Consider the following 25392-nt stretch of genomic DNA (forward strand, 5'->3'; position numbering starts at 1 on the left):
GTCAGAGGACAAACCATTCACAGAGACAAACTGATATCTTTCCGACAGATAAGACCTAAACCAGGCCAGAACATGTCCGTGTAGACCAATTTGGGTTTCCAATCTCTCCAAAAGAATGTGGTGATCGATGGTATCAAAAGCAGCACTAAGGTCTAGGAGCACGAGGACAGATGCAGAGCCTCGGTCCGATGCCATCAAAATGTCATTTACCACCTTCACAAGTGCCGTCTCAGTGCTATGATGGGGTCTAAAACCAGACTGAAGCATTTCGTATACATTGTTTGTCTTCAGGAAGGCAGTGAGTTGCTGCGCAACAGCCTTCTCTAAAATCTTTGAGAGGAATGGAAGATTCGATATAGGCCGATAGTTTTTTATATTTTCTGGGTCAAGGTTTGGCTTTTTCAAGAGAGGCTTTATTACTGCCACTTTTAGTGAGTTTGGTACACATCCAGTGGATAGAGAGCCGTTTATTATGTTCAACATAGGAGGGCCAAGCACAGGAAGCAGCTCTTTCAGTAGTTTAGTTGGAATAGGGTCCAGTATACAGCTTGAAGGTTTAGAGGCCATGATTATTTTCATCATTGTGTCAAGAGATATAGTACTAAAACACTTGAGCGTCTCTCTTGATCCTAGGTCCTGGCAGAGTTGTGCAGACTCAGGACAACTGAGGTTTGGAGGAATACGCAGGTTTAAAGAGGAGTCCGTAATTTGCTTTCTAATAATCATAATCTTTTCCTCAAAGAAGTTCATGAATTTATCACTGCTAAAGTGCAAGTCATCCTCTCTTGGGGAATGCTGCTTTTTAGTTAGCTTTGCCACAGTATCAAAAAGGAATTTCGGATTGTTCTTATTTTCCTCAATTAAGTTAGAAAAATAGGACGATCGAGCAGCAGTAAGGGCTCTTCGGTACTGCACGGTACCATCCTTCCAAGCTAGTCGGAAGACTTCCAGTTTGGTGTGGCGCCATTTCCGTTCCAATTTTCTGGAAGCTTGCTTCAGAGCTCGGGTATTTTCTGTGTACCATGGAGCTAGTTTCTTATGAGACATTTTTTTAGTTTTTAGGGGTGCAACTGCATCTAGGGTATTGCGCAAGGTTAAATTGAGATCCTCAGTTAGGTGGTTAACGGATTTTTGTCCTCTGGCGTCCTTGGGTAGGCAGAGGGAGTCTGGAAGGGCATCAAGGAATCTTTGTGTTGTCTGTGAATTTATAGCACGACTTTTGATGTTCCTTGGTTGGGGTCTGAGCAGATTATTTGTTGCAATTGCAAACGTAATAAAATGGTGGTCTGATAGTCCAGGATTATGAGGAAAACATTAAGATCCACAACATTTATTCCATGGGACAAAACTAGGTCCAGCGTATGACTGTGAGAGTGAGTGGGTCCAGAGACATGTTGGACAAAACCCACTGAGTCGATGATGGCTCCAAAAGCCTTTTGGAGTGGGTCTGTGGACTTTTCCATGTGAATATTAAAGTCACCAAAGATTAGAATATTATCTGCAATGACTACAAGGTCTGATAGGAATTCAGGGAACTCAGTGAGAAACGCTGTATATGGCCCAGGAGGCCTGTAAACAGTAGCTATAAAAAGTGATTGAGTAGGCTGCATAGATTTCATGACTAGAAGCTCAAAAGACGAAAACGTCATTTTTTTTTTTTGTAAATTGAAATTTGCTATCGTAAATGTTAGCAACACCTCCGCCTTTGCGGGATGCACGGGGATATGGTCACTAGTGTAGCCAGGAGGTGAGGCCTCATTTAACACAGTAAATTCATCAGGCTTAAGCCATGTTTCAGTCAGGCCAATCACATCAAGATTATGATCAGTGATTAGTTCATTGACTATAATTGCCTTTGAAGTAAGGGATCTAACATTAAGTAGCCCTATTTTGAGATGTGAGGTATCATGATCTCTTTCAGTGATGACAGGAATGGAGGTGGTCTTTATCCTAGTGAGATTGCTAAGGCGAACACCGCCATGTTTAGTTTTGCCCAACCCAGGTCGAGGCACAGACACGGTCTCAATGGTGATAGCTGAGCTGACTACACTAACTATGCTAGTGGCAGACTCCACTATGCTGGCAGGCTGGCTAATAGCCTGCTGCCTGGCCTGCACCCTATTTCATTGTGGAGCTAGAGGAGTTAGAGCCCTGTCTATGTTGGCAGATAAGATGAGAGCACCCCTCCAGCTAGGATGGAGTCCGTCACTCCTCAGCAGGTCAGGCTTGGTCCTGTTTGTGGGCGAGTCCCAGAAAGAGGGCCAATTATCTACAAATTCTATCTTTTGGGAGGGGCAGAAAACAGTTTTCAACCAGCGATTGAGTTGTGAGACTCTGCTGTAGAGCTCATCACTCCCCTAACTGGGAGGGGGCCAGAGACAATTACTCGATGCCGACACATCTTTCTAGCTGATATGCACGCAGAAGCTATGTTGCGCTTGGTGATCTCTGACTGTTTCATCCTAACATCGTTGGTGCCGACGTGGATAACAATATCTCTATACTCTCTACACTCGCCAGTTTTAGCTTTAGCCAGCACCATCTTCAGATTAGCCTTAACGTCGGTAGCCCTGCCCCCGGGTAAACAGTGTATGATCGCTGGATGATTCGCTTTAAGTCTAATACTGCGGGTAATGGAGTCGCCAATGACTAGAGTTTTCAATTTGTCAGAGCTAATGGTGGGAAGCTTCGGCGTCTCAGACCCCGTAACGGGAGGAGTAGAGACCAGAGAAGACTCGGCCTCTGACACCGACCCGCTGCTTAATGGGGAGAACCGGTTGAAAGTTTCTGTCTGCTGAATGAGCGACACCGGTTGAGCGTTCCTACAGCATTTCCTTCCAGAAACCGTGAGAAAGTTGTCCGGCTGCGGGGACTGTGCCAGGGGATTTATACTACTATCTGTACTTACTGGTGGCACAGACGCTGTTTCATCCTTTCCTACACTGAAATTACCCTTGCCTAACGATTGCGTCTGAAGCTGGGCTTGCAGTACAGCTATCCTAGCAGTAAGGCGAGCACAGCGGCTGCAATTAGAAGGCATCATGTTAATGTTACTACTTAGCTTCGGCTGTTGGAGGTCCTGACGAATCGTGTCCAGATAAAGCGTCCGGAGTGAAAAAGTCGAGGAAAAAATAAATATATGAACGGTAATTAAAAAGTGAAACCCGTAAAGTTGTCAGGTAGCAAAATAGGTTGGCAACAAAACGCACAGCAATTTGAAAACAAGCCTGCAAGTTGTGACCGGAAATCACATTGCCTCCACTATGCTTGACAGATGGCGTCAAGCACTCCTCCAGCATCTTTTCATTTTTTTGAGTCTCACGAATGTTCTTCTTTGTGATCCGAAATCCTCAAACATAGATTTGTCTGTCCGTAGCACTTTTTCTCCAATCTCCCCCTGTCCAGTGTCTGTTTTTCTGCCCATCTTAATCTTTTATTTTTATTGGCCAGTCTGAGATATGTTTTTTTCTTTGCAACTCTGCTTAGAAGGTCAGTATCCCGGAGTCACCTCTTCACTGTTGACGTTGAGACTTGTGTTTTGCAGGTACTATTTAATGAAGCTGCCAGTTGAGGACTTGTGAGACACTCTAATATAATTGTCCTCTTGCTCAGTTGTGCACCAGGGCCTCTCACTCCCACTCCCACTTTGGCCAGGGCGCAGTTGTAAATGAGAACTTGTTCTCAACTCAACCTTGTTAAATAAGGTGAAATAAAATAAAATAAATAAAACTTCTCTTTCTATTCTGGTTAGAGACAGTTTGTGCTGTCCTGTGAACGGAGTAGTACACAGCGTTGTACGAAATCTTCCGTTTCATGGCAATTTCTGGCCTACTTTTCTGAGAACAACAATAGACTGACGAGTTCCAGAAGAAAGGTCTTTGTTTCTGACCATTCTGGCCATTTTGCCTGTAATCGAACCCACAAATGTTAATTTAATTTTATTTTATTTCACCTTTATTTAACCAGGTAGGCAAGTTCTCATTTACAACTGCGACCTCTCCAAGATAAAGCATAGCAGTGTGAACAGACAACAACACAAAGTTACACATGGAGTAAACAATAAACAAGTCAATAACACAATAGAAAAAAGAAAAGAGTCTATATATATTGTGTGCAAAAGGCATGAGGAGGTAGGCAAATAATTACAATTTAGCAGATTAACACTGGAGTGATAAATGATCAGATGGTCATGTGCAGGTAGAGATACTGGTGTACTGGTGAGAAAAGCTTGTTGAAGTTTTCGATTAACATGGATTTATTAGTGGTGACCGTGTTACCTAGCCTCAGTGCAGTGGGCAGCTGGGAGGAGGTGCTCTTTTTTCTCCATGGACTTTACAGTGTTCCAGAACTTTTTGGAGTTAGAGCTACAGGATGCAAATTTCTGCTTGAAAAAGCTGGCCTTTGCTTTCCTGACTGACTGTGTGTATTGGTTCCTGACTTCCCTGAAGAGTTGCATATCGCGGGGACTATTCAATGCTATTGCAGTCCGCAAAAGGATGTTTTTGTGCTGGTCGAGGGCAGTCAGGTCTGGAGTGAACCAAGGGCTGTATCTGTTCTTAGTTCTGCATTAATAATGCATTTTTTTGAACGGAGCATGCTTATCTAAAATGGTGAGGAAGTTACTTTTAAAGAATGACCAGGCATCCTCAATTGACGGGATGAGGTCAATATCCTTCCAGGATACCTGGGCCAGGTCGATTAGAAAGGCCTGCTCACAGAAGTGTTTTAGGGAGCGTTTGACAGTGATGAGGGGTGGTCGTTTGACTGCAGACCTGTAGAGGATACAGGCAATGAGGCAGTGATCGCTGAGATCCTGATTGAAGACAGCGGAGGTGTATTTGGAGGGCCAGTTGGTCAGGATAACGTCTATGAGGGTGCCTTGTTTACAGATTTAGGGTTGTTTCTGGTGGGTTCCTTGATGATTTGTGTGAGATTGAGGGCATCTAGCTCAGATTGTAGGACTGCCGGGGTGTTAGGCATATCCCAGTTTAGGTCACCTAACAGAACAAACTCTGAAGCTAGACGGGGGGCGATCAATTCACAAATGGTGTCCAGGGCACAGCTGGGAGCTGAGGGGGGTCGGTAGCAGGCGGCAACAGTGAGTAACTTATTTCTGGAAAGAGTCATTTTTTAAATTAGTAGTTCGAACTGTTTGGATATGGACCTGGAAAGTATGACATTACTTTGCAGGCTATCTCTGCAGTAGACTGCAACTCCGCCCCCTTTAGCAGTTCTATCTTGACGGAAGATGTTATAGTTGGGTATGGAAATCTCCAAATTTTTGGTGGCCTTCCTAAGCCAGGATTTAGACACGGCAAGGACATCAGGGTTGGCAGAGTGTGCTAAAGCAGTGAGTAAAACTGATGTTGACATGCATGAAACCAATGCTTTTTCAACCACAGAAGTCAACAAATGAGGGTGCCTGGGGACATGCAGGGCCTGGGTTTACCTCTACATCACCCGCTCCAGATACTGAACTAGTCTACAGTTAATGCTCCAAATACTGAACTAGTCTAAAGACGGACAGTTTTATTGCTTCTTTAATCAGTATGACTGTTTTCAGCTGTGCTAACATAATTGCCAAGGTGTTTTCTAATGATCAATTAGCCTTTTAAAATTATAAACTTGGTTTAGCTAACACAACGTGCTATTGGAACACAGGAGTGATGGTTGCTGATAATGGGCCTCTGTACACCTATGTAGATATTCCATAAAAAATATGCCATTTCCAGCTACAATAGTCATTTACAACATGAACAATATCTACACTGTAGATACACCGTAGAATCTTCTGAACGGTAGTGTATATATTTTAATATAAAAATACAAATACTAATACTAATACAATTGCTCATAGAAATATATTTTGTTTATCAAGAAGTTATACAAAATTTTCAAAAGATGGGGGTAAAAATGATTGGATCACATGTTTTCAATAATCCAGCTCCCTACCCTTGCGAGGATAGCCCCACTGAGCATTGGAGAACACATTGGGATGGATCTTAGACCATTCTCCATACAGAATACCTTCAGATCCTTGATATACTTGTTGATTTTGTTGTCAATTAACAATTTGTTTGTGGATTTTGATGTGTGCTTGGGGTTATTGTCTTGCTGGAAGATTCACTTGTGGTCTAGTTTCAGCCTCCTTGCAGAGGCAACCATGTTTTTTGCTAAAATGCCATTGACCTTAACAAGTGCTATTTTCATGTTATCTGACCCAAGCACCACCTGGAGTTTGCTAAACGCCATTTGCACTTGGATTTGAACCGGCGCTATGTTTTATTTTATCTTTATTTAACCAGGTAGGCTAGTTGAGAACAAGTTCTCATTTACAATTGCGACCTGGCCAAGATAAAGCGAAGCAGTTCGACACATACAACAACACAAAGTTGTTACACATGGAGCAGTGGTCATATGGCAGGAAAATAGGGATCTTTGGCCATGCACACCAGCGGTGCGTTTGACCTTTAAAAGAACCATGCAGAAAATATCTCATCCCTAATGTCAAGAAATGGTTCATTGAACAGAAAATCGAAGTTTCCGGACATGATCCCATTGAAAACCTGTGGTTTGATTTGAAGAGGCAGGGACGAAGGATATTAAGGATCCATAAGCAGGGACGAAGGATATTAAGGATCTGGAAATATTCTGTATGGAGGAATGGTCTAAGATGCCTCCCAATGTATTCTTCAATCTCATAAAATATTTTAGAAAAAGTCTCAGTGTTTTTAACCTCACAAGGGGAGGGTGCTGGAGTACTGGAAACAGGGGAACCATTTTTTTGGTGTAAATGCAAATCTCTTTATCTCTTAAATATAGCATTTCCACAAAAATATTTTGCACACTATGGCTCAGTATTGGTATTATTTGTTTTATAGTCTTTTTTGCTCATCTTTATCAAGGGATCGACTAATTTTGGACCCCACTGAATGTGATGATTCAGTGTTTTCTATGATTCTGATTCTGTTCCACTAAGGTTTTGGCTAACCATTTATGGGGCATTTTTAAACTATGTATAAGGCATTTACAAACACTATGCTCACAATGTATTAATCATTATTCCCACATTTGTAAATGTTAGCTAGAAATTCACACATTTATATACACACCTGCTCTTTCAATGACATAAATTGACCGGGTGAATCCAGGTGAAAGCAATGATCCCTAATTGGTGTCATTTGTTAAAACCACTTCAATAAGTGTAGATCAAGGGGAGGAGACATGTTAATGAAGGATATTTAAGCCTTGAGACAATTGAGACATGGATTGTATATGTGTGCCATTCAGTGCCTTTGAACGGGGTATGCTAGTAGGTGCCAGGCGTATCGGTTTGAGTGTGTCAAGAACTGCAATGCTGCTGGGTTTTTCACTGCAACGCTGCTGGGTTTTTCACTCTCAACAATTTCCCGTGTGCATCAAGAATGTTCCACCTCCCAAAGGACATCCATGCAACTTGACACAACTGTGGGAAGCGTGGGAGTCAACATGAGACAGCATCACCTTTGGAAAGCTTTCGACACCTTGTAGTCCATGCCCCGACTAATTGAGGCTGTTCTCAGGGAAAAAGGGGGTGCAACACAATATTAGGAATGTGTTGTACACGCAGTATATTTCCTTAGATATCCTGTGTTGTGTGCTTATTCTTTTATCAGGGACTGATGGATTGACTACCAATGGCATGCCCATCTTTTTTGTTGTTGAAATTACACTGGTCACCAATATGTCTTGTTCTCTGTTTCCCATCCAGACCTCCATGATTGTGCAGAAGTCTCAGACCCACTACACTGAAATCCTGTCTGATAGGGATGCCCTTCTGATCAAGTTGAAGCAGCTGGAACAGGACAAGTCCCACCAGAGTCACTATAAAGAGGAACTGAATCGCATCAAGGTTTCCCTGGAGACTGAGCTGCGCAACAAACAGCGTCTCCAAGAAGAACGAGATAAGATGCAAAAGGACTTCACCTACTGGAAGAGCCAGTACGAACTGAAGGAGACCCAGATGAGGCAGAGCGACTCAGATAAGGGCAAGATGGAGAGGGAGAGACTCTCCCTGAAGAGCGAGTTGGAGCGTATGATAGTGGAGCTGAGGACCGTGGAGGAGAGGTATAAGGGCAGACTGCAGAGCTCAGAGAGGGAGGTGTCAGACCTGGCCCTGAAGAGAGATGCTCTGGAGAAGGAGTTGCAGAGGCGTCAGCAGAGACCTGACTCCATGAGCATCCAGACCCAGACAGACGAGAAGGTGGTCACCGTGGACCCTTCTAAACTGGTTTTCGATGGGGTCCGCCGTAAGGTCACCGCCCACCAGTTGTGTGACTGTGGCATTATCAGCAAGGCCACCTTGGAGCAGCTGCTGAAGGGAAAGAGGACCGTGGAGGATGTGGCCGTCGACATCCAGCTTAGCCTCAAGGGAACAGGCGTCATTGCAGGCATGGTCAGAGGACCCCAGGGCAGGATGTCCATCACTGAAGCCAAGACCGAGAACCTTCTGAGCAAAGAGAGTGCCCTAATGCTACTGGAGGCCCAAGCTGCCACCGGCCACATCATGGACCCCAAGTTTAACGAGAAGATGTCTGTTGATGCTGCCTCCTCCAGAGGAGTGGTGGATGCAGACGATAGAGACGCCCTCATGACAGCTGAAGCAGCCAGTGCAGGCTTCAAAGATCCATACACCGGCAAGCTGCTGTCCATTGGACAGGCTCTGAAGCTGAAACGTCTGGACAAGGAGACAGCCCTCCGGTTGCTACAGGCCCAGGAGTCTGTTGGAGGAATCCTAGACCCAGTTCTGAGTGTGTTCCTGCCCAAAGACCTTGCCCTTGACCGCAATCTGATTGATGAAGACCTCTACAGGGCTCTGAACAAGAAGCCAGCCTGCTACCTGGATCCAGTCACTGAGAAGAAGATCAGCTACAATGACCTAATGTTGAAGTGTAGGATTGAGCCCGCCTCTGGCATGCTGCTCCTCTCAGCCCCGGAAAAGCCCATGACCGTGCAGGGCCTCAGGGGAGAGGTGTCCGTCACAGAGCTGATCAACTCCAACTTGCTGTCTGAGACAGATGTACAAAAGCTGAACCAGGGCAAGCTCAGCAGCAAGGACATTGAGGACAAGCTCAAGAACTACCTGCATGGTTCTAACTGTATAGCAGGGATCTATGATGAAGCCAACAACAGGGCAATGACCTTCTACCAGGCCATGAAGGATGGTCTGCTCAGACAAGGAACCACCCTGGAGCTTCTGGAAGCCCAGGCAGCCTCTGGCTTCATGATCGACCCTGTCAACAATGTCTGCCTGACTGTGGATGAGGCCTGGAAGAGAGGCCTTGTGGGCAAAGAGTTCAAGGACAAGCTGATGTCTGCAGAGAGGGCTGTCACTGGATACAAAGACCCACACACTGGCAAGACCATCTCCCTCTTCCAAGCCATTGAGAAGGATCTGATTGAGAAGGGCCATGGGATCAGGCTGCTTGAGGCTCAGATAGCCAGCGGTGGCATCATCGACCCTAAGGAGAGCCACCGTATCGATGTAGACATCGCCTACAAGAGGGGCTACTTCGACGAGGAGATGAATGAGATCCTGACCTATGAAGGAGATGACACCAAAGGCTTCTTTGACCCCAACACCCAAGAGAACCTGACCTACCTGCAGCTGAAGGAGAGGTGCATCACAGACCCCAAGACTGGCCTGGTTCTCCTACCCCTGAGAGACAAGACCAAGCCCCAGCAGACGGTTCAGCAGAGCAGCCAGAATACCATCCTCCGTAAGAGGAGGGTAGTGATCGTGGACCCTGACACTGGAATAGAGATGACCGTGAGGGAAGCCTACCATAAAGAGCTCATTGACTATGACACCTTTCTAAGTCTTTCAGAGCAGGAGTGTGAATGGGAGGAGATCACCATCACAGCTTCTGATGGTTCAGCCCGTCTAGTGGTGGTGGACAGGAAGACAGGCAACCAGTATGACATCCAGGACTCCCTGGACCGTGGCATCATTGACCAAACATCTCTGGAGCAGTACCGATCAGGAACCCTGACTCTCCCTCAGTTCGCTGACCTCATCACCAGCAATAGCAACCTCAGCGAGTTGACAATGACCGCCAGAAACATGGAGGATGTGGCCACCTGCAGCAGCCCCCCCCCCAGGCCCGCCCCTCTTCCCCCACCGTCCGCAAGCGCTTCAATAACATCTCCATCATCTTCTCCCCGCCAGAGGAGTTTGACGAAGGGAGCCCTGTTGCGGCCATCTTTGACACTGAGACGATGGAAAAGATCACCATTCCGGAGGCTCTACGGAGAGGCTTAGTGGACGCGATTACAGCTCAGAGGTTGCTGGAGGCCCAGGCGTGTACTGGAGGCATCATCAACCCCACAAATGGTCAGAGGCTCAACCTACAAGATGCTGTTCACCAAAGCATCATTGACAATGACATGGCCACCAAGCTGAAGCCAGCCCAGAAGGCCTTTATGGGCTTTGAGGACATGAAGACCAAGAGGAAGATGTCTGCGGCCGAGGCCATGAAGGAGAAATGGCTGCCTTATGAGGCCGGACAGAGATTCCTGGAGTTCCAATACCTGACAGGAGGTCTGCTGGAGCCCGGTACGGGCCAGCAGACCTCTATCGAGGAGGCAATCCGACGAGGCTGGCTGGATGGTCGTGGAGCCCAGAAGCTCCAGGACACGCGGAGCCACGCCAAGAACCTGACCTGCCCCAAAACCAAGCTGAAGATCTCCTACAAGGAGGCCATGGATAGCTGCATGGTGGAGGAAGGCAAAGGCATGAAGATGCTCCAAGCCTCCTCCATATCCACCAAGGGCATTAGTAGCCCCTACAACGTGTCCAACCCAGGCTCCCGTTCGGGCTCCAGGACTGGCTCTCGTACAGGGTCTAGGAGTGGCTCTCGCAGGGGCAGTGTGGATTACTCCTCCAGTTACAGCTCCTTCACAACTTCTTCCTCCAACACCTTTAGCTCCAACTGACAGTTCTATTATTAAACACACTTACAGAGAACAGAGGGTGTGGAGTAGATTGGAGTAGACTGCCTATGTGATGTGGAACATGTGTTATGGTAATGGAAAGTGGGTTAGGTGGGGTTAGCATTTGTGATGTCGTATATTTTCATTAATTGTGTTTAGTTGGTGTTTTGTGCTGTCAACTAAATCTGGTTGGGGGCATAAAGGCTGGGTATATTGAGAAATATGTTAGAATGTTTTGTTTGGATTCATTCTGGATCTATGTCAATGTTTAGATTTGTTTAAACTTGGGTAAAAAGGAATTTAGTGTTGAAATATATAACATTTTACCAACAAAAAAAACCTGCTTTTAAATTGTACTTCGCTTTGCTTTTATGAAGACACATGGTTGTTGTTTAATTTGAATGGGAGGGAATCAATTACTGTTTCAAAGATCCTTGGCTCACAGCATCTACAACAGGGGTAGGCAACTAGATTAGGCCACAGGACCATTTTTGTCAGAGCGAATGGCCTTGCCTTGGAAAATAGCAAGAATCATTTGTACACTGCAAATTGACCACAACTAAGCCCCAAAATAGATTATATTTGAAAATAACATTGATACACAATCACTTTTTAAAAACATTATTTGTGGGAATATTTTGTAAATTAAACACATTTTTAGCTGAATGGCTGGTGATTTTAGTCTTTTTGACCAAAAACTAACCCCCACTACTTGATAATGGCATATATTTTACAACACAATGTGCTGAATTATAAAACAAGTAATAAACCATTATGAATGAAATAATGTTGTATTCCAAAGGATTGAAAAATAAAAGTTTATAATTCCCAACAGTCATTTGTGAGTGTCCTGTAGAGTTCTTCATAGGTCCATCATTAGTCTATAGAGATTTAGGAAGCATAATAACAGGGAGAATATTCCCTCATACTATGATGATAAGGCAATGCTTCTTTTCAACTGTAACACCAGTGTTCCACTAGTGTTTACACCCTTATGTTATCCAGTCCTACCTGTTTTTCCATAGGTAGGACTGACCGTGAAGATTTGTGAAGAACAGAATCAACAACCTTTGCATAATCAAAACAGTTGCTTTGTGAGGTGTTCACTGTCGGAAGGTGTAAACCCATGTACACTGTTATCCATTGTTATGTAAATGCAGCCTGAATAGCACCAGCAGGCCTTGCCTTGGCCCCAACTCAGAGCAGGTCCACCGAGGCCCAGGCCCAGTGAGTCCCAGGAGCCAACAAATGTAAATCCTCTGTGGAAATGCACCAATAGTGGGTTCACCCATAGATGGTGCTAACGGCTAATCATTGACGGTTTGCCCAGGGCATTGGCTTGCGCTCTGACAAACTCAATGGGGTTATTGAAGAACACGTCCCATACCACTCATACACTGTTCTAAATATTTTGTTGCTGTGGAAATTTACCACACAATCTTAACTGACAACTGCAAATAAGCCACATTATGAAAACGTATGCAATCCTTTCAAAAGATGATATACTAACAGGAAGCTGTTTTAGATGACAACAACCCAGAAATGTCAGTGTGTGTGTAGGCTGGTGATATGAGGACTGTTTTTAGAACAATGGCAGGCTTTATTTTGGACAGAGTCAATCATTAGCTGGTCACTCCTTCAGTAACCAAGGTTCGCCACTCACAAAGTGCTGTTATGTAAGCCAGATTCCACTGTCCTCAGGTCAGCTACCAAAGAACTGAATCATCTCCAACATGCCACGGGTCATTGTAACACTGCTACACAACAGAAGGTACAGTTAAGTGAATTTCAATAGTGTTCAAAATGTGTTCTTTTGAATCCCTGTGGCGACTGCAACCTACTCTATAGAGATGGTCTGTCATTACAATGTATTCATTGTAAGTTTCGGGTTATGCACTTTCTTCCACGTCAACATGTCACACGTCCTGGGGGTTGGTATAGCTGTTGTGGCCGATAGTTACTGTAGGTCTATGTACTTAAATTTGTTCTGTTGTCTTACTTGCATTTAATGTGGTCCCAGTGGTTGGTATTGCTGTGACCCACTTCCGTTCTTCACGCGTCGTCTTGACTTGCTTCATTCCAGATAATATGCCAAATATTCATAGAAAAATAAACAGTTCAGATGGATAAACATTATAATGATCATATTTTAGACTGATCTATAGATGAAAATACATATAAAACAAACACAATAAACCAAACACAAACAAATATTGCTGCATAGGGAATATCTCTCATCTGATACTTACTATACATCTATTGACAGATGACAATCAATAGTCAATTACATATTTTGATGGTGGTCCCATCTTTATTCATTTTCACCAGCTGTATATGGTGTATATACTGTACATTATAATGAGCGTGAAGGTCACCCTTGTAAGAGCTACCGGTGCGGCAGGGTAGCCTAGTGATCAGAGTGTTGGACCGAAAGGTTGCAAGTTCAAATCCCCGAGCTGACAAGGTACAAATCTGTCCTTCTGCCCCTGAACAGGCAGTTAACCCACTATTCCTAGGCCGTCATTGAAAATAAGAATTTGTTCTTAACTGACTTGCCTAGTTAAATAAAGGTAAAATAAATATATATATATACAAAAGTAAGTGGACAACCCTTAAAATTAGGGGATTCTGCTATTTCAGCCACACCCGTTTCTGACAGGTGTATAAAATCGAGCACACAGCCATGTGTGCTCGACAGCCATGCAATCTCCATAGACTGACATTGGCAGTAGAATGGTCTTACTGAAGAACTCAGAGACTTTCAACGTGGCACTTGTCATAGGATGCCACCTTTCCAACAAGTCAGTTTGTCAAATTTCTGCCCTGATAGAGCTGCCCCGGTCAACTGTAAGTGCTGTTCTTATGTAGTGGAAACGTTTAGGTGCAACAACGGCTCAACAGCGAAGTGGTACACCACACAAGCTCACACAACGGGACCGCCGAGTGCTGAAGCGTGTCGCGTGTAAACATTGTCTGTCCTCGGTTGCAACTACTGAGTTATAAACGGCCTCTGTAAACAACGTCAGCACAAGAACTGTTTGTTGGGAACTTCATGAAATGGATTTCCTTGGCCGAGCAGCCCGCTTCACCATCTGGCAGTCCGACAGACGAATCTGGGTTTGGCGGACGCTAGGAGAACACTACCTGTCCCAATGCATGGTGCCAACTGTAAAGTTTGGTGGAGGAGGAATAATGGTCGATGACTGTTTTTCATGGTTCGGCCTAGTCCCCTTAGTTCCAGGGAAGGGAAATCTTAACACTACAGCATACATACATTCTAGATGATTCTGCGCTTCCAACTTTGTGGCAACAGTTTGGGGAAGGCCCTTTCCTGTTTCAGCATGACAGTGCCTCCATGACGCGAGGTCCATACAGAAATGGTTTGTTGAGATTGGTGTGGAAGAACTTGACTGGCCTGCACAGAGTCCTGACCTCAACACTATTCGCCCAGCATCAATGCCCGACCGAACTAATGCTCTTGTGGCTGAATGGAAGCAAATCCCAGAAGAGTGGAGGCTGTTGTAGCAGCAAAGGGGGGACCAACTCCATTTTGGAATGAGATGTTTGACAAGAAGGTGTCCACATACTTTTGGTCATGTTGTGCATTTCCTTGAGGGCTCCAGACACTTCAACAAATGGCTCAACTAAGCAGAATAGATTTGATTAATTTTGTCTTACCAGCTGATCAAATGTTCAGCATAATGTGCCCCCCTGTTCCATCAACCCCACCCATCCCCCTGTCAAAACTGTGTGTGTGTGTGTGTGTGTGTGTGTGTGTGTGTGTGTGTGTGTGTGTGTGTGTGTGTGTGTGTGTGTGTGTGTGTGTGTGTGTGTGTGTGTGTGTGTGTGTGTGTGTGTGTGTGTGTGTCCATCCACTGGCCCGCTCTGGCAAAAACTGAAGCAGACATGGAGGCATTATGAGAATGTGTGTGAGTGAGAGAGAGGTGGAGTGGGTGGAAAGGGAGGAGGGAGGGAGAGTGGAAGAGGGAGGGATCAGCGAGGGAGGCAGCCCCAGCCCAGCCACAGTGGGAGGACTATCCCATGCCAGGACTTGTGTCTGCTGCAGCACCTAGCAGCCTTCACTGACTGAAGGAAGTGTGTTGGGGGTTGAGTGGAGCAGAGCAGTGCAGTGCAGCAGTTCAGGAACAGAGTAGGGCTTCCATTTTAACAAGGCCAACAGAAGCCAACAGCCAGTAGTAGGAGTCAGCTGCAACAGCCTGGGAGGGAGCAGCAGTGGGGGCGGCAAAGCCGGACAAAGTGAGCTCACAGAAGTGCCTCTGATCACCCTGCAACCGCATTCCAGCACAGGAGAATGAGCCAGTCAGCCTCCTCTAAGCCTGTGTGACGGGACCTAAACTAAACCTCATCTTCTCTTCTTTGCCTGGACATTATCCCCCTTCTCTTTTTCAGCAGGGTCTGATTGACAAGGGATTTCAAAGGAAGAAGGAGAATAAAAGTTCCTATTTTCAGTTTTGAAACGGTAAGGTTTGGAGTTTTAAGTAGTTTGTAGTGTTTAACTTGCAGGGGAGATGGTTTTTGTGTGGTGCTAGTACTTCAAATCAGTTCTTGAGTAGTTCCATGCAGTCTGGTGATGTTATCAATGCTTCTCTCTTTATCCTGTGGTTCAAGCACATTTCATTCAGTGGAATTCATTCAAAATATAAAATGGGGGCATTGCTTAGTCTCTATTTACTTTGGCTCTGTGCCCTACGTGTGTGTGTGTGTGTGTGTGTGTGTGTGTGTGTGTGTGTGTGTGTGTGTGTGTGTGTGTGTGTGTGTGTGTGTGTGTGTGTGTGTGTGTGTGTGTGTGTGTGTGTGTGTGTGTGTGTGTGTGTGTGTGTGTGTGTGTGTGTGTGTGTGTGTGTGTGTGTGTGTGTGTGTGTGTGTGTGTGTGTCAGCGAGGGGGGGTGGACCATGCGGAATTCTGAAGAGAGAGAAGGGGGTCATTCAAACTCAACGTGCAGTGTGGGTGTGATTTCTTTGAATGATATAGTGAGTGTTGTTAATTAAAAAACCATGATCTCTTCATCAAGCTTCGGCTGCATCTTTTCACACAGTGAGAGAATCGCGCCACTGTGAATGTCCTACTGGTTAAGCTTTCTTTTGTAATGGTTTGGTACTCCATGATAGTTGGGGCTTTGCTGTGCTGGAGACCCTTCAGAGCTAGCATAGTCCTCAATGAGTCTGCAGCATTTCTTTTCTCATTTCATTTTTTACTAAATTTGTTGAATGGCTGGTCTGCTGGGAGGAAGAAAAGATGGAAAGAGAAAGAGAGATATACATATTCTTCAAGCCACAGCTGCTGCGTGGTATTCCAGGCCTCGGGGCTGCACTTTTTAGGCAGCCATTGTTGATGACATGTACAAGAGTCCCCTTTACTTCACATTGGCTACACCCTCCTCCTTACCTGTCTAGATATCTCCATTTCTCTCCTTCCTGTAGCTATCTATCTTTAAAACAAACTGAAGAAAAGCTCTACTGCACCATGAACACACACATAAGAACACACACATACAGATAATGTTTAACTATCAATAGGAACTGTGAGACAAGTGTAGAAAGAACACAGAAAACATGGGAGTTCTTCTCTGTCTCTCTCTCTACCTTTGATAAAATAGAGATCACAAAGAGCTAGCTGAGAGACAGATGGATAGGACCCTGATAATGTGGTTTGGAAGAAGGCTAGTGTGTGTGTACAGTAAGCTAAGTAGAAAAGGGCATTCTGTTCTTCACAGGGCAGGGACTGACTGCAGGACTGAGAGCTGCTGGGGCAGTATAGTGTCGCAGAAAGGAGCAGCTAGCCACACAGCACACATATGTAAGCCATTAGCCAGAGTGAAGAGAGGGAGAGCACTGAGAGAGAGAGAGAAAACGGGAGGGTAATCCATTTTGGAACGCATTCCTCTATGACCTTGGGAACGAAGGTGGTAATTAGGTGGTGCTTTAGGAGGCTGGTGGGTGCTGCTGCTGCACACAGATTCAGCCAGAGGCAGGGAAGCAGCTCGCTTTCATTTCCCTTCAAAACATCCTGTGAAAATGAGACACAACTATATGTTTGAGTTCCAGAATTGCTAAATAAACAGCATTAAAAATATCCCCTTTTCTCCAGTTCCCCCTCCTGCTGCTTTTACAGATTCCACCGTTTTGTTTATTTCGGCCCTTCGGTGTTGAATGGGCCTCAAAGCCACAGCGTAAATGCATCGAGCGAGACAGGAAACAGGCAGAACAAACTGTGGCCTCTTCTCCCCAAAGCCACTTCATCCATCCAGCCTATTATGTTGTTGTGGGAGATGTTATCCTCCCTGACTGTTTAAAGTGTGCTGCTGCTGCTGCTTCTATTCATGCCAGGTATAAGAGCATGCATGGTGCTCTGTCTGACTGACTGATGGGAATTAGGGTGGGTTATTAGATGGTGTCCAGATTTGAATGCTAAATACCTTCAGGAGCCCACAGTCTATGCAAACTAGCAGTAGCACTGAGAAGTGATATACCGCACCACAAGCAAAGAACATGCAGTGTTGAGGTGAAGAGTTGAACCTCAGCCATACAAAACTAAAGCGCAAGCTCAGCTATTCCAACCTTCCATATTGTGTGTGTACACTCCCTATAAAATAGAGTTGGACAAGAAAGACACAAAGACAACATTGGAAACAATATAAGAATTCCAATGCTCCATTGAACTCATATGCTTGTTTGCAGAGGCCTTAACTCTGTGACCCAAAGCCAGCGGAGATCCTACTAGTACTGAAAGGTTAAAGGACGGGTTGCAAATGACATATGACAAGGGCCTATTAAAAAACATTCCACCTTAGCAGTCTTCCCATAAACAGCCGGACTTCCTGAAACGTTCAAAAACATGTTTGGTGTGGCTGAGGGTCGAAGATGAATGTTTCCCTGGCTGCCGAACCAAGCACACTGACTCCCAGAGAGACCGTAGTCTATGTGTGGCTGGTTTTTACATCGGTCCACAGCACAGCCAAGTCCGCCCATGCTTGGCTGTACTGAGCCATATCCTCTCTTGCAGAAATATCAAATTTTGTTTACTTAGCTTTCATCCTTCATTCCACTATTCATAAATGGAAGTATGGCACATTCGCCTTGTTAATACCATATTAACTTTAGGTCCTGGTGGAGAAGCTGACTCTACTTTATTGACCATAGATTTGGGTTCTGGCAATGTTTGGTTCAGAGAGAACTGGGAGGTTTCTTTTCTGGAGTGTTAAGTTGGTGGAGATCCGTCTGCTCTCCTTTTCACCACTGGAACATATTTTGGTTTAATGTGACCATGGTGAATTCTCAACTAACCCAATAATGGACTGCACTGCCACAAAGTGTCAGTCATGAACCAAGGCCAGCCAATAGGAACACTTCTACATTTGATGTTTTGAGTCATGGAATGGAACTTACCACGAGCCAGCCAAAGGGTGATTGTTGGCCATCACATGTTGGCAATATATCCTAAGAAAGTAATAGTGTGGTGAACCTACATCCAATAAGGAATATTGGCTATTCCTGAGCAGTCAAACGATTGAGTAGACGGTGCCTATTTGATGCCAACTACTATCCCATTGATCTTTAAATCATGGACTTTGTTCACTACATTCTTTCCCTGTTCAATACCTCCCGTATTTATTGACTAATCTACTGGTCCATTGAAATATGCCTAATTTAGTAAGACATGGCTATTATTGTAGTTATTGGTCTGGTTTCTGGCCAGACACTGCTGGTGAAATAGTACCTGCTTGGTAAGTCAGGACATATGAAAGATATTTACCAATAAAACAATGATTAGGACTTCTAAAGATGGCCAGCTGTGGTAGTAAGCACTGTGGACTTTATGGCTGCAGAGTGAGTTTTATCCCCTCCGTGTGGCTTAAGACACTGTCTTTAAAGGATTATGCTGCTTCCCTCACCTTAAGCTGTTTCATGTGCTGCTCCTTTTCCCTCTACACCAAGGACTCCCTCTCTCCGTTTTTCCATTCCTTTAACAGCCATAGTTTATGCTTGTTTCACTTCTCTTGAGTTTCATCCACATCTAATGCTTCATTTCAATATCCATCCATATATATATATATATGTTTTTTTTAAACAAATCACTCTCACAGTCACACATACATACACACAGTCTCCACTCCATCGTGATCACCCGAATGTGCCTTTCGTGGAAAACGTAACTGAGGATTCTGAAGACGTGTAGCAACCGGACGAATAACATACAAACAAAACTTGGATGTCTTCATTGGACTTTGTTGCTGTCGTCCAATCCTATGATCCCAATTGGATGACTTTATTATTTGTGACAGGCCAGAATGCTGAGTTTTTGTCAACCGTTGTCACCAACATGTGCTAAAAAATGAAAACAACCATGATGTCACTGTTCACATGATTGGGCCACGTTTCCATCCTCTGAGGCTGACCAACATTGATTACTAGTTGGTGAATTTTATCCTCAGCATATCAACAGCGCTCAGTGTTTCCTCTGCGTAGGCTGTCACTGTGAATAAGAATTTGTTCTTAACTGACTTGCCTAATTAAATAAAGGTTCCATTTCCCTGCAATTAAAGATGGAACATTACATGCGGTGTCAACTACAGCCAGGTGAGAGGTGTAGTTTCCAGGACTGATCAGGGCTGGGTATCAATAATCTGAGGTGGTACCTCTCTTCGCCTCAGACCTCTCCTTCATGATGACTGAAAGAAAGGAAACCATTGGAGACTATTAAGACGCAGTCCCAGGCCTCACAGTGCTGAGTGATCTATATACATCTAAGCCTCGCTGACAGCGCCCACGCACCACAGCCCAGCCAGCATTTACCCATACCTCCAGGGGCTGTGTCAGCCAGGGGTTCTAGAGTAGACACCTAAATCCCCTAGAATCCTTACCTACACTGGTATACCTGTTTCAGCTTGTTCTCTATGAAGCCTGCTGCTGGCAACCTACTTTTCAAACACCACTCTGCTCAGCTTAGGCCTACGCCTTCTCATCCGCCATTACTCTACTGTCTACTCCCAGTCATTGTGCCATGGGTGGGCTGTGCTTTCCGATCCTTAGCTCGGCTGCCTAGGACGGTTGTTGTGTTGTGCCCTTGCGGCCGAGCGCCATGCCCTGAACCAGGAACAAAAGCACTCCTTGTAAATTAAAGAGCAATGATCTGTAGTGCATGTTGGGGCAAGTCACTGCTGTTTTCCTGACATGACTGATGAGAGACAGAATGGGACTATGAGAGAGAGAGGTTTAGTTGAAAGGAACTACCGCAGTGTAGAGTATGTCTGGATGATTTATATTGATATGGGATTGAGTATAAAATGATGGAGTTTTAGGATTACATGAAATAGATGAGTGGGTTTCCCTAACTTCTTTAAAATATCTGTGCTCACATCTGAATGTAGATTTGTCATCAGGTATACTCCGAAATATGTTTTGATGCATCTAATAATACAAAGAAGTAGGATAGTCTTTATGAAATAATTAAACGTCAATATAATGTAGGCCTACCCTCCATAGAGCTTCGTGGGATGAGGAAGACTTTGCCCACATTGATTCTATCAAATACCTTATCAAGGGCCGACTATCAAACACAGACTTTAACCTCAAACAGACTTCCAACTCAAATAGGCTTTAACCTCAGCGTTTTGAATAACTTTATTAAGTACAGTGAAATGTCTTTCTATACCCAAAATAAAGTTATCAACATCAATGTAGTTCTAGAAGTAACATAAGGTAGAACAAAAACACATATACAGGGTCAGTTCCAATAGCATATTTACAATGTGCAGGGATACTGGAGTGATAGAGGTAGATACAGTACCGTATGTATCAGGGTAAGTTGACTAGGCATCAAGATATATGACAAACAGAGTAGCATCAGTGTATATTATGTTTGTGTGTGAGTGTGTGTGCGTGTGTGTAGAGTCAGTATAAATATTATTTGTGTGAGCAAATTAAGTGTGTGTGGGTGCATTTGCGTGTGTGTGTTTGTGTGTATGTGTGCATTTGCGTGTGTGTGTTTGTGTGTATGTGTGTGTGTGTGTTTGTGTGTTGGAGTGTCAGTGTGCGTGAGTGTGTTTGTGTGTTGGAGTGTCAGTGTGCGTGAGTGTGTTTGTGTGTTGGAGTGTCAGTGTGCGTGAGTGTGTTTGTGTGTTGGAGTGTCAGTGTGCGTGAGTGTGTTTGTGTGTTGGAGTGTCAGTGTGCGTGAGTGTGTTTGTGTGTTGGAGTGTCAGTGTGTGTGAGTGTGTAGAGTCCTTTGAGTGTGCATAGAGACAGTGCCAAAAAATGTAAAAAATACAAGGGTCAACTCAGGTAGTCCATGTAGCCATTTTGTTCTCTATTTAGCAATCTTATGGCTTGGGGATTGAAGGTAAAGTACTGGAGGTTACCCATCTCCTCTCTCTGAAACTATGCTCTGACACTTTCTTAAACACAGTCCAGTCCAATCTCCCTCTCACCTAGTCCCCTCCGCCACTGAAAACACAACTCTCAAATGTTGGCCAGCCAACCTTTTCATACATTTCTGATAGACAGTTTTTCCTGCAGCTTCCGGAGAAAATGGACATACCCTGCTATTACACTAACTGCAGACCCTTGTGACACCCCACACACACACACACACACACACACACACACACACACACACACACACACACACACACACACACACACACACACACACACACACACACACACACACACACACACACACACGCACACACGCACACACACACACATGGCTCCTTTTCATTCTTCTCCGAGGGGTTTAAGCCCCTGGGTGCAGTAGTCCACGGCCCCCTGGTTTTATGGTCCTGGCCCCTTTCTCCAGAGTCCTTCAAAGTGTTTGCCTTTAGCCTGCAGTCACTTCAGACTTGATTACAGTTTTTAACAATCACTTTGGGACTAATTTCAGAACCTTGTGGTCCTTTTTCAAAACTCTAGACACAAGACACAAAACTCAAAACGGCCATCACTTTGTAACACAGGCTGTCCAATGTTAAAAACATTGCATTGTGCATTCATATCGTTAAAGAAACCTGGCACTTGCAGAATCATTGGTTCAAATAACTAATTTATCATGAAATACCATAGGAACATTCCTTTAGATCACCCACACACAAGATACCTATAGTTTCACTGTGTAGTTGTTCATACAATCATTAAATATTGTAGTACAAAATATGTGACACATGTTTCATTATGCTACTACACGTAAATACATCACTGTAAAAGGACTAGTAGAGAGAATACTACAGACACAGTGGAATCATTTAACAAAATATGAAATTTATTGATGAAATAATAAAATCACAACATAGGTTTCTTTGAATCAAAATAAAAATAATTAGCTACAAAAAAAGAAAAAACAGTTAAAGGTCAACTGCAGTGTTCCTCACCTGGCTTACTGTAAAACATCACTGCAGTGTTCCTCACCTGGCTTACTGTAAAACATCACTGCAGTGTTCCTCACCTGGCTTACTGTACTGCTTACTGTAAAAAAACATCACAGTGTTCCTCAGTGTTCCTCACCTGGCTTACTGTAAAACATCACTGCAGTGTTCCTCACCTGGCTTACTGTAAAACATCACTGTAGTGTTCCTCACCTGGCTTGCTGTAAAACATCACTGCAGTGTTCCTCACCTGGCTTACTGTAAAACATCACTGCAGTTTTCCTCACCTGGCTTACTGTAAAACATCACTGCAGTGTTCCTCACCTGGCTTACTGTAAAACATCACTGCAGTGTTCCTCACTTGGCTTACTGTAAAAAGCTAAACAAAAGATAGATTACTATTTCTATATTTCCATCAACCCTGTCTTGTGGATTTGGCCACAGGTTCTCATCCTCATCACAATGGATGTTTTCATTAGCCAAACATCTTGGGAAGAATCTTCGGGTGAATCCAGGCCTGACACTGGTCTGCTGTGATGTCATTGCATGCGTCATCCATGGCCAGGAGAAGGGCAGCTTGTTCGTGAGGGCGCCTATCATATACAGTACCTTCCACCTCCATGTGGAGAAAAAATATTAAATCGGGTTAAGGAAAGGAGAGTATGTGGGTAAGCACAGGGTGGTAAATTGTGGATGGGCCTGAAACCATGCTTGCACCATTTGAGCATGGTGGAACCTGACGTTATCCCACACAATGACATAGGTCACACCTTCAGCTCTACAGACCTGATTTAGCTCATTAAAGACGGTTACATTCAAACAGCGAATCGTGTGGCTGCCTGCAACTCAATATATAGAGTATATAGAGTAGAGAGCTCTAGATGTTGTTCAACCAAACATTAGAACGGGCAAGATGCTTAATCTAAGCAACTTTGATGGTGGTATGTTCGTTGATGCCACACATGGTGATTCCAGCATCTCAGAAACAGCTGCCTTCCTGGGATTTTTATGCACTACAGTCCCTAGAGTTTACAAAGAACGGTGCGATAAACAAAACACATTCAGTGAGCAGCAGTTCTGTGGGCAAAAACACCTTGTTCATGAGAGAGGTCAGAGGAGAATGTTCAGACTCATTCAAGCTAACAGAAAGGCCACAGACGCTCAAATAACAGCTGTTTAAAACAGTGGTGTGCAGAAGGGCATCTCTTAACGTATAACACCGTGAATAATTCAGGCCGTTGTGGAGGCAGAAGTACTAGATTGGTGTACTTAATAAAGTCGGCCGAGGAGTGTACAGTAATGTCAAATCTGAAAACATGGTCTGGAAAAGTGGAACATGGGACCATAGAAACAGTGTCTGATAAAGAATGATGATGAAATATTACATCCATAGATAATGTGGTCCAATTGGTTCATGTTCCACGGTAATTGGTGTCAATGGATCTTGTTATGCTGAAACCTTCATGATCTAAACATGGAATATCGTTTGCCAGTTTCCGTAAAACTATGCATTAAGAGTAACGCAACAGTTACTGATCATTTTGAGCAGATGTATCAATTGATAGTTAGATCAGTGTAATGAAATGAATAGACAGTCATCTCAGATGTAATGTGTGAATTGCATTTTTGAAATGGTAATACTTTGATGTTAAGTTGTGTCATTTTGAACAGGTGATTTAAGTTCAATGAACAAGTGATCTTAGCTTTATGTGTATTGTATCCAAGCAATTAGAAAGAGTGTTAAAGCTTTGAAAAATGTGCGTTTTGATCATTGGTTGTGCGTTTTTGTCTAGAGTTTTGAAAAATGACAATCAAGGTTCCCGAAAACAGGGCCAAAGTGATTGTAAAAAACTGTAACAGGCGCATTCAGACCTTTTCACTGTTAATCACAACAAACAATCAGGTGACCGGACTGAAACACGACATTTCGATTCAATCCCTTTGTCGTTGGGAGTGTGTGGTGTTAGGGTGGGAGCAGAAATACATTCCAAGCTGACTATTTGTGGTCATCCTGTTGGTCTAGATTAGATAGAGGTCAGGCATGCAATAGACTGACACGTAGATATTGAGAGTTTTGTTGTTTCGTAATTCTATCTCTACACAGCCGTGCCAAAGCTATCCCTCTGTGGTAACTAACGTGAAATCAATACTGATCTGAGTGTGTTGTGAATTTATGAAACTTCTTTCGGTTTGATTCCTTACTTTGATTCTTGTTGTTACTGAGATTATAAAACTGATAGAATGACCTACAAATAGAACATGATTCTGATGTGAAAATGATTCCTGGAAGAATTCACGCAGGGATTTGTATTGTGGTATTTTGGATGGATTGTCTTCGTAGGGGCGCCAGTTAACTGCCTGCCTGTTGTTTAAAGAATCCCTTCCCTATTCCCCAGCTGACAGGAAAGACAGAGCACTAGGCCAAAACACAGATCACAGATGGATAGATAAGAGATGTGTGGATGAGTGGGGGAAGCCTCTCTCTCCCGCTTTCTTTCTGTCTCCCCAGCAGCTACACAGGAAGTTCATGACCATGAGGCCACAGGAACAAGCCATATTTCAGGACTACACCGCACACGACTGGTTTAAACTGGAAGACAACTGAGTTTTCATGTTCTTTTGGTGTTTCATTGTTGCTGTCTGTCTTGTTTTTACTGTGTGAACTTGAGAATGATCAGTTGGTGACTATTTCCTGGTTTTCATATTCAAAATCAGTTACTTTTTCCATGAAGTAAATGGAAATTAGGAATACAACTAAAGTGAACATAGGAGTGGAAATGGTGTTTCATCATCATCTGCAGTAACCTCATGAGGCATAATGGCAGTCAGTGTGGCACCTGTGCAGACAGACAGCTAAACGTAAACATACGTCCTCCTTTGTCGTACAATCTACAGTAGGCCTGTGTTCCTGTGTTGTAAAGGTATCAGTGGGGTGGCAGAGCACAATGGCTGACACCAAGGACTTTCCTCATCAAACATGACTAGAGTGAAAACATGCATCCTGTCAATGGGCAGAGGAAAGTGTGTTGCAGGCCCTGAGGCA

At 44.2% G+C, this 25392-nt stretch overlaps 2 protein-coding genes across 4 annotated transcripts in view; both read left to right on the top strand.

Annotated features, from left to right (window-relative positions):
• The window catches only part of LOC124009400 (desmoplakin-like), a 31685-nt gene extending 19876 nt beyond the window's left edge, over window positions 1-11809 (top strand). Inside the window, 2 exon segments of the mRNA XM_046321202.1 lie at window positions 7751-10195; window positions 10198-11809. Coding sequence (XP_046177158.1) covers window positions 7751-10195; window positions 10198-10974 — 3222 coding nt within the window. The 3' untranslated portion in view covers window positions 10975-11809.
• Window positions 11810-12494: 685 nt separating this feature from the next.
• LOC124009401 (tensin-3-like) overlaps window positions 12495-25392 on the top strand; it is a 74090-nt gene continuing 61192 nt past the window's right edge. For 2 of the 3 annotated variants that reach the window (XM_046321203.1, XM_046321205.1), the window contains exon 1: window positions 15029-15451. The gene's annotated coding sequence lies outside the window, so the exon portion shown is untranslated. Of the gene's footprint in view, window positions 12743-15028; window positions 15452-25392 lie in introns of those variants that run through there. The other variant, XM_046321204.1, reaches the window with a different exon arrangement.

This window comes from Oncorhynchus gorbuscha, linkage group LG22 (assembly GCF_021184085.1).
Source record: "Oncorhynchus gorbuscha isolate QuinsamMale2020 ecotype Even-year linkage group LG22, OgorEven_v1.0, whole genome shotgun sequence".
Lineage (NCBI taxonomy): Eukaryota > Metazoa > Chordata > Actinopteri > Salmoniformes > Salmonidae > Oncorhynchus > Oncorhynchus gorbuscha.